Source organism: Sinocyclocheilus anshuiensis, unplaced genomic scaffold (genome assembly GCF_001515605.1).
Source record: "Sinocyclocheilus anshuiensis isolate Anshui unplaced genomic scaffold, SAMN03320099.WGS_v1.1 scaffold185, whole genome shotgun sequence".
NCBI lineage: Eukaryota > Metazoa > Chordata > Actinopteri > Cypriniformes > Cyprinidae > Sinocyclocheilus > Sinocyclocheilus anshuiensis.
In genome coordinates, this window is record NW_015539887.1 from 1271954 (window position 1) to 1282551 (window position 10598).

The 10598-nt window shown below is 34.8% G+C and overlaps 1 protein-coding gene across 5 annotated transcripts in view; it reads left to right on the forward strand.

The window, feature by feature from the left end:
- The window catches only part of LOC107685547 (histone deacetylase 9-B-like), a 36285-nt gene that overhangs the window by 15706 nt on the left and 9981 nt on the right, over window positions 1–10598 (forward strand). For 3 of the 5 annotated variants that reach the window (XM_016482168.1, XM_016482170.1, XM_016482165.1), the window contains exons 4-5: window positions 1806–1926; window positions 2768–2889. In XM_016482168.1, the coding sequence (XP_016337654.1) occupies window positions 1806–1926; window positions 2768–2889 (243 nt within the window). The remainder of the gene's footprint in view (window positions 1–1805; window positions 1927–2767; window positions 2890–10598) is intronic. The other 2 variants (XM_016482169.1, XM_016482167.1) reach the window with 1 other exon arrangement.

Sequence of the window (10598 nt, forward strand, 5' to 3'; positions counted from 1 at the left end):
CTCTCTCTCTCCCTCCCTCCCTACCATTAAGTAACTTGTGCATTGTTTTACTTACTACTTTTTGACATATCCGACCGAACTACAAACTTTCCAGTGATGTCTGTGAGAAATGGATATTCACTCGACAAGCTCGCTCATCTGCTCTGCCGCGCGCTCAATCCACTCAGCGTGATTTACTTACCAGCTGGCGCAAATCAGCTATACAGGCATTAATACGGAATGTTTTATATTCATTACATACATATACTTCGTAGACATCTTTAATCTCTAATAACTCCATTCTGCTGTCTGTTGTCAGTACAGGAGCTCAGTATCGGGCCCGATACCGATACCAGTATTCGTTTGACAGATACAGTACTGTGCCAACTGTAAGTGTAACAACAGTAATTATCAGGCCTTTGGTGCCCTTTGCTGATGCACGGGCTTCATCTTGGGCTTTTTTATTTTACTTTTCTCTGCGCCGGACGGCGCTGATGTCTTTTCCCTAATATAGTCTAGTAGTCTAGTATACTGCCTATACTGTGTTCATCATAAAATGCATTTTGTATAATTATATGTATATAATATATATGTTAATGTTTAGATTTTAATTTATGTATATGTTAATATTAATATAGAACGAAAGAAACATTTTTTTTGAGCAACTGGGATGGTGCCCCCTGGGAGTTGGTGCCCTACGCAAACTGCGTCCTCTGCGTATAGGGAGCGGCGGTACTGGTGCCAAAGCATAATGGCCCAAAACACAACTTTAAAGACCTTTTATGTTAGAATAGCCTAATAAGTTTAAATATATATTTGAAAACTACACTTTCCCGGAAGACCTATCATTTCATATCGTCATGTGACCACGATAATATCGAGACAGTTTTGATATCGCAATATGCTATCCCTAGTAGATAGTTAATATATATAATATATAATCATTTTATTATTTATGTGGGTAAATCTGAAGAATATTAATTCAAATGTATGGGTGAATCTCATTAAAATACATGAAAATTAAATAATTACATTAAAATGAATAAATCTTTATCTTTATTTAGTAAACATACAGCTATATGCTTTTTATATAAACAAATTAATGGCAGTATATACAATATATATATATATATATATATATATATACATAAAAGAAATAAGTAAATATATGATTACAGATTAAAAAAACATTTAGAGGAAAATGTGCTTAATTATCATTAATAATTATGATAATTAAAATATTCTCATAATTTAAAAAAATAATGCACAATTAGAATAGATTTAGTTTTCGATAGTTCCCTTTTCAGTAAGCAGACAAAATTTCTTATTTTTGTCTTTTGATTTTTAATAAGAAATGTGACTTCATATTAACACCCTTGACAGGTTTCATACAGATTACTCATAAATAGATCAATTAGAACAATTAGAACGTCAGTTTTGCACAAAGTTTGATTTAACAGCCTTCAAGAGTGCTTCACTGCTGCTATCCAGAAGAGGGGGATATTCCTTCATTTGTTTAAAGGTGCTCAAAAATGTTTAGCCAGTGATGTTACAGAGGCATCTGAACTGGAGCGTGTGGGTGAATGTGTAGGAGAGATGCTATTGTTTGAGGCCGATCCTGCTGTGTCTGGGAGTGGCAGTAATGCAGTCATTTCTCTGACCTTGAATTGAAGCCAAACTCTGGAAACATTCTTTCTGTTTACAGTGACTGTATCACGCTAACCACAGAATGTTAGTCGAGCTCTGTCAGGAATGTCTCAGTTTTATTGTATCTATAATTTGAATCAACCCCAAGATGCTCATAATTTCTGTTTGTGCGTCTCCTGGTCTGACAGGTGCAGTGGCCAGCAATGAGGTCAAGCAGAAACTCCAAGAGTTTCTGTTGAGTAAATCCACCAAAGACGGTACAACCAATGGGGTCCCCCAGAGCTCCAAACTGTGGTACACGTAAGTAACCTTCACATACCTCAAATACCTTAAAACATTTGCTGTTTTAAAAGAGCTGGATTTTAGTTTTCAGACTGTTCATTTTAAATTAATTTAAATTTAAATACTATTTAAAAATGTAACTTCTTAATAGATAAATCAAAATATTATTCACTATGATTGTAAAGTTTGTGGTCGGATTGGGATTGTAAAGTCTCTTATGCTCGCTAAGGCTGCATTTATTTGATCAAAAATACAGTAAAAACAGTAATATTTTGAAATAGTATTGCTATTTAAAATACCTGTTTTCTATGTGCATATGTTTTAAAATATAATTTATTCATATGACGGCAAAGCTGAATTTTCAGCATCATTACTTCAGTCTTTAGTGTCACATGATCCTTCAGAAATCATTCTAATATGCTGATTTGATGCTCAAGAAGCATTTTTATTATCATCATTGCCGAAAACAGTTGTGTTGCTTAATATACATTATTTTTAGGATTATTTAATGAATATTATGTTTAAAAGAACAGCATTTATTTAACATATCTTTGTAACATTATAAATATCTTTACTGCTTAATAAATTGTATTAATTTCTTCTTCTTTTAAAAAAAAAATCTTATTTACTCCAAACTTTTGAATGATTGTGTATTTAAATGCTGTAAAATATTTAAAAAATAAATAAAGCAAGACTGGAGGAATATTTCAGACTTTCCTAGTAAAATGTAGGTGATTTTAACTAATAATCAGTAATGTGATACTAAGGTGGATAGTACTAGTGCACAAAAGAGCTGTCAGCTGTATTTATGACTGTGAGGTAAGTTCAGGAGTTCAGTTTGCATCTCCTTTCTGTTCAGGGCCTCCCATCACACCTCTCTGGAGCAAAGTTCACCTCCTTTGGGAGGAGCGTCCTCCTCCTGCAAGATCTCCCTGCTCTCCCCACTAGACTCCCGGGATGACTTTCCTCTGAGGAAGACGGGTAGGTTTCTAAAAGTTGGCCTCTCAAAACTGTCACAAAAAGACGTTACTCGCACTATCGTTTCGTAATATCATCATAATGTGCATTGCATTCATGAGCAGTGTTGGGGGTAACGCATTACAAGTAGCGCGAGTTACGTAATCAGATTACTTTTTTCAAGTAACTAGTAAAGTAACGCATTACTTTTTAATTTACAAGAGAATATCTGAGGTACTTTTTCAAATAAGTAACGCAAGTTACTTTTTTTTCCCCAATTTATTAATGCATTACTTTTAAAAGTAACTTTCCCCAACACTGTTCACGAGACATACTACAAATTATATTTAATTTCCGCTTTTATTGCTTTATGAAACATGGGAGGTGGGGTTACAGTATGACTCAAAAGTCTTTTTCCCAGAATTACAAGATCCCTTGAGAGACGACGCATAGGCTCAGATTTGCATTATTTCAGGGATAGTTTAAAGAGTGGATTTCCACAGTAAGATTTCTTTTCCTCTGAGCATGCTATAGAACCACAAATTTCCTAAAACGCTAAAGGTATATAATTTTCAGCTATATAAGAGGCTTTAATTATTTCGAAAATCCTTGACTTTTCGCAGAAAACACCACAGGTTTGTTGACTCAGTGCTGGAAGGAGTCTCGTAGGAAGTCAGTATTAATGTGAGTTATGACTCCCACTTGGCTGGCCAGTCATGAGTTCTTGCAAAGGCCGAACTGTTCATAACTGTGCTGTTAAGTCACGGAAATGACATTACATTCCTTCCCCTTTGTGTCCCTTTGAATTATGACAGTAAACAATTATACCTGCTTAAATGCTTTACCATATGGGTTGGCATGTTGTGTATTTACATAATTTAGGGATCAGGCAAGTGAGTTTTAATCCTAAATTATGCGGACTGTGTCTGCCAAATGTAAACTAATCTAAGGTAATTATGTAGGTTGTTCTGTTCAAATAAGCACTTTATAGACACATGAAAGAGACGTGTTTATTGTCTTAGCTTTTGAACAGTAACCTCCCAGTTTCAGCATCAATTTCTGCTTTGCTCCTCTGAAACCAGCCAATATCCTGAGAACTAAAAGGAGCGGAAGGTTCTGGAATCCAAACAGCCTGCTGAGAAATCAATGGCTGTCCCAAGCAAAAAAAAAAAAAAAAAAAAAAAAAAAAGAAAGAGAACTTTTTTTTTTTTTTTTTTTTTTTTTCAAAAAAAAAAAAAAAAAAAAAAAAAAAAAGAGAGATAGAGAGGCCTGAGCTGTTGCTGTTAGGAAAATGTACAAATATGAACTGCTTTGGTCCCTATCCCACAGTATTAAGATCAATGACAAATGGCGTGACCATAATAAAGAAAACAAAAAATCTTGTTGAAAATACCTATTTCAAATTTTGAAATATAAAAATGCCTCTTTTTTAAGAAAAGTTTACATTTAATGACTCTAAAAATGTCATGTGGTGTAACTATCAAGTAATAATCAATAGACTAAATTTGAGTATATTTGAATACATGTGAGTGTAAAATGAGTGTAAAAATTATTTTAAATATATATTTAAATGTAAAAATGTTTTTTTATTATTAATTCATAGATATAATAACGTTTTTGAGAAATTGCACCATATGATATTTTACTAACCTTGCCTTGTGAAAAAATATACAAATCTAATATTTTAAGAGACCTTGACACAAAATATCTGATATCTTAAGAGACCTTGACACACTCTATGATATTGCTTCCCTTAATGTTTCCTGTTTTTCCTTTGTTTAAAGTTAGTTTTTTAGCTGACATTTAAAAAAAATAATATGCTGTGAACAGTTTTATTCTCTCTAAGAAATAATAATAAAATTATGCCAAAATATCTTAATTTTTTTCAATTATAATTTTTCTTTATTCATTGTGTTAGAACTTATTCAAGCAACAAACTTTTGGAATAAACCATTTAAATTTATTTAGTTCATCAATATGCACCAGATAACCAAATAAGTGTCTTTAAGTGTGTTAATCTTATCCATTGCCTAAACCTTTTAAAACCTATTTCCTTCTAGTTGGATCAAACTCTATATGTGGTCACATCCATGCAAGGTCCCTTCCCCCTCTTCCTGTCCGTCTCAATTAGAGTCCCCTCAAATTAGACACGCAACAGGAGCCGCACAAAGATGCTGGTTGTTCCACGTCCTGGATTTCATCTGAGATGCTTGACTGGCATATGTCAAGAGGTTAGGTTAGCACTGTGGAGAGAACTAACCAAAACAAGGCAAATTTAGTGAGTACTACAGGAACTGACACTTTTTTAAAGAGGTAATCCTTCATTTCCTTTGAGTCCTTAGTGCTGTATCATCTGCAGAACTCAATGTGGCTTTGGTTTGATCACACTGTTCTCGACTGAAGTTGTCAAAGACAAACAAGCCATTTATCTCCAAAGCATCACACGTTTGTTTACTTGCCATGTATCTTCTGTGTGCCGAGTTCTGGACCAGAAAACATTCATGTGGCGGCACATGACACTGCTGCGGGGAGGAATAGTCTAGCTTATTGAAGAGAAGGAAAAACCTTCTTAGTCTTGACCCACATACCAAACATGTGGAGCAGGTGCAGCTGAGATGAGCGGGATTTGAGTTTGTGTGTTTTAAATGGTGGATATTTTGGGCCGCCAGACCAGGCTTGCATTATTATGTCATGCCAGTTTTCCCCACTGGATATGGAGGGATGGAGGAAGGGAAAAAAATAAAAATGAACCGAGATGCAATGACGAAGTAATATGGTTTGCAAGGGCAGTGTTGTTGCATCACATAGTCCTCATCTCCTGGGTAAACAGGTGTTTGTATTTTTACTAATGAGAGAAAAAGTATCAGAGAGGCGGCAGGCAGGATCAGGTGTGTGCAAATACACATTGCCTTTAGAAAATTTGACTAAGCTATTCTTCAAAAGAAATGCAAAAGATGCACAAAGTTTAAGGAAGCACCGATATTGAAATGTCTGACTGATTAATTGTAAATATAAACTACTTTGTGTATATATATATATATACACTGAACAAAATTATAAACGCAACACTTTTATTTTTGCCCCCTACAGTAAGCATGTTCTTTTTTGCCATAGTCTATTGCTGTGGTTTAAGATCTGAATCTTAAAATAAGGAATATAACATTTAGAATATTTATATATAATAAATAATTTATTTATATTGTATCAGTGTAAATATTTGTCAATATTTATCCTGATTAAAAAAAAAATGCACATATAATCTTATTAACAATATAGTGCCGATACAGTGGGCCCTATCATACATCCGGCGCAATGCTATTTTGAGGCAACTGAAATAGACTGCGCCATTGACCATCAAAAACCTGGTCTGGCGCAATATTTTTTATTTATTTTTTGTTATTTAAAGAGCACGTTAGTAACATGCGAATGTTACAACGTGCGTACACTTTGCTTATTACACACACAGGGATGCGCAGCAGCACACAAACATTTTTAAAAATGAAAAATTAAAGGATTAAAATGTAAAAGATTATTATTGTGTACATAAATATAAAAATGCCTACTTGTCATAATGGATAGTCTTTGCATGTATCAGAATTACGCACACGAGCAGATACGTTCCCTCACTAGAGAAGCGTTCAGTTTTTCTGCTTGCAAATTCCGCCATGTAAATAGCGAATCTGCCATGGCGCGAGTGCACCTGGCTTTTAAATGGAATGGGAGATGAGACTCTTGATTGGTTTATGGCACGTTACGCCCAAAACACACCCATTACTCATTAAGAGAATAGGGACAACCCTTTTAGACCATGACCATTTTTCCCGTTGTTAAACTAGCAAAAGTGGATTCGGACACGCCCTAAGCACAATTGCGCCGTGCGCTTTAGACCATGCACTAAGATCGTTAAAATAGGGCCCATTGTGTATAACAATAAATTATTATTGTCAAGGTCCAAAATTACCTTTCTGTCACACCTTAGTGTGGCATTAGTGTGATAATGTGTGGAATTAGTTGAATTGCTAAAACTGACTAGCCATAAATATTTCTTACACGAAACTGTGTTTTCTATAATTTTTTTTATATTAAAAATGCAGTATATATTTGTCCTTATGTCAGTTGGATTATTTGAATTTCATTGTCCTAATTTCAGTTTAATTTTTGTTTTTGTAGTAATTTTGTTGTGTTTTTTTTTTCTTTTATAGTATTTATTCATTTTATTTATTGCTTTTAGTTTTAGTTATTTTACTACTATAACTTAATCTAAATGAAAATGAGAGATGTTGCTAAAGTTGTTGCTAACAATTTTTTTAATGGATTTAGTTCCATTTAACAATAATAATCCTGTCTCTCACCACTTACATTAAGTTACCATAACTAACAACAAGCAACTGTGTTTCATTTATTTAGCCATTTTTACTTTATTTGCTAAGTGTTAATTATTAACCATGGTTAGCACATCTTAGAAGATATGATCTTTTTTGGTCACTTTACACATACACTCTTCACACTTGTCAGACACATGCTAAGCCACACAACTCCGAAGGGAACCTTGTCTTTGGGTTGAGACAACACAATAAATAGACCTCAGTAGTTTGTGCCCTCCAGCGCTGCTTTCAAATGTAACAATATGATTGATTTATGGGCCTGTTAAGTCGTTGCCTCATACATATTCCTGTTTGACTTGGCCTCTGGTTCCAGGCCGTGTGTCAGCGCGAGGAAAAATCAAGAAGGTGTTGGGCCTGTCGCTCCGCTGTTTTTGTGGAGTAGAGTGATGTGTTCTCCCATGGCATCACGATCACAGCCTCTTACTAAAGCCACCAACAATCGCTCTTCCACCTCCACAGCAATAGGGTTGCGTTCCCGTGGTGACAGGCTGTAGTATCGAATAAAAATAGAAGGCAATCAGGACGGTGTGGGGTGCAAGGCGGATTGAAGAGGGCTCCCTGCAGTTCGCTCTCAGCCCACTCCGCTAGCGGGATTTACATCCCATTAGCGCACTGCTGGATGGGTGCAGACAGTCCTGCCTCTGCTTCTGAAGAGGCCTGGAATAGCAGCCCAGCCCGCGGTCCAGTTCTCTCCCTCTCGTTCTCTCCTCTGAGATTACTGCTTACAGCTGTGTCTTCCCATGACTCCCACTTCTCATACTGACTCATCCTATATGATCATATACATTTGGTCAGCTGTCTTTTTAGTATGGCAACAATCTCTCTCTCCCTCGTTTGGCTGCTCCCTTCAGGGGTCTTAGCATGGCAACACTACTATTCAAAAATAAGGAAAATCATAAGTTCTCAACTGCAAAAAAAAATAAAAAATGCATCTAATCACATACTTGCCAGTATTTAAAAGACAAATTTAAAAATGTATAATTATTTAAAAAATGAATGAATAATTGTTATACAAAAATTAAAAAACGTATTCCAGAACCTTCCATTTATTTATTTATAAATATGTATCTATCCATCTATCCATCTATCTATCTATACTATCTGTAATCTTCATCTTCTCTTGCTAAACAATTTTTGTACTGTTGTTTGTTTGCCAGTGTATGTCTAGTTCAGCTTGTGAAGCAAAACCAGTAGAGGACCACTGATCTAGATTATAACTTGAACACACTAGATGGTAGTGTTACTATTGCACAATGGGGAACTGAGGGGAAAAAAATAAAACATTGCTCATAATAACGAGACCGAATTTCGATATTTTTGGCTGCTAGTTGTAATGTGGGTGTTTCCCAAAGGGAGGCACTGGATGTGGGTGGCTGGCTTACTCACTCGCATCTAGGGCTGGGTATCGTTCAAAAATTTTCGATATCGATACCGATACGATACCTTGACTTCGATACCGGTTCCTGAACGATACTTTTTTGTATACCAATTTTATGAAATCTATTTTAACAAGATTACATTATCTAAAAAAAAAACTTTGGTTTTATTTTTCACCTTGTTGATGTTTATACAGACTCAAAGACTCATCTCCTGAGCCACTTCACAAAGGAACAAAATGTAACTAACAAAAAATCAGTGCAAATAGTTTTAATAAAGCTCAAATAGTCTTCAGTTTACACATCTGTTAGCTACATTTACACTAGTGCGTGTTCGTTTTAAAACGCATAGCTCAGACAGAATCATCATTTCTATTCATTTTCCACTGATTTACTGATGAGCATTAGCAGCTTCCAGCGCTGTCTTCCTGTGTTCTCTCTTCCATGATCGCTGCTCTGACAGAGGAAATAACATATTTAATTTCAGCAACATTACATGGTCAAATTTGTCGGAGATAGTGGAAAGCCGGCTTGAAACGCAGTGGAAACGCCAGTATGACGAGGATCGTTTTCATTTTAAAACAAAAACGCACCAGTGTAAATGTAGCCTTACAGCTACGGGGGCTGGGACGCATTCACACTAAAGCCTCACGTGTGAGCCACATCTCTGAGTGTGACGCGGACCGACTGTGCAGACCTATCGGTGTATTACAGTAGACTGCTCCGTACGTTTTCGCATCGTTCTCGCGGATGTCAAACACTGATCGATCTGCGCCGCTTCTAATCGAGCACACCTAGTGCTGCAGGCTTATTGGCTCACTGACGGTGATGAGATTAACCCCTTAGGTATCGAAATTTGCTACCGAACGACGAGACGTTTTTCGATACTCGATGGTATCGAGGCAATTCGGTCGGTACCTAAAAAGTATTGAACTCGATACCCAGCCCTACTCGCATCCCATCAGAGAGTTGTTTAGAAACACTTGCCTGTACATCACAGTCATATAAACAGACACGTCTCCATAATCCAAAATATTTAAATGATGACAAAATACTCCATAGGGTTTATTTGATATAATTATGTAAATTTCGTCTTCACTTGCAGTCTTTGTCTTTTTTTTTTTGTTGTTGCACATTTTGCATGAATATGTTTTTGCATAGACAGGATGTGGCGTGCTGCATTCACTCATCAAAACATCTGTTACCACCCAATTTTGTCTGGTAATTTATTTACTACCATACAGAGACTAACTATATAAAAAAAAACTCTACAGCTAAACACTGCTAAAGTCTTGAGTGCATGTAAAATATCTAGTTGACTTCATAAAATATCTGTAGATTGAATTATTTGGAGCTGTTATATTATTCTAATATTAATACATTTATAATTTTAATAATGTCATGAAAATTAATGTCATAATTTATTTAGATTAATTATTATGTATCTGTTAAAAAATAAATAGAGTAAAAACAGTAGTATTGTGATATACTACTATTAGTTTAAATGGTTCTCTATTTTTAATATATTTTAAAATGTTATAATAAAAACATTCTAATAAGTTGATGTTATTACATCATGTAACACTTTTGTTATTATTAATGTTGAAAAGGAATTTGCAGCTTATTCTTTTTGTAGAAGATTACTTTTTTCAGGTTTCTTTGATGAGCAAAAGAACAACTTTTATTTGAAATCGAAATCTTGTGTAACATTACAAAGGTTTACTCTCCTTTTCAATCAGTTTAATGTATCTTTGCTGAATAAAAGTAGAATTTCTTGAATAAAAGATTTTACTGATCCTAAATGTTAATTTATATACAAATATTTTTTTTTTAAATATATATAATATAATATAATATTATATAAAAATGCATTCTTTCTTATTTTTCTGAACATACTTTTTACACAGTGTATGATCAGCCTGGCTTTTTTTTTTTTTTTTTTTACTTAAAACCTTTTTTGCTAAGGCTAATT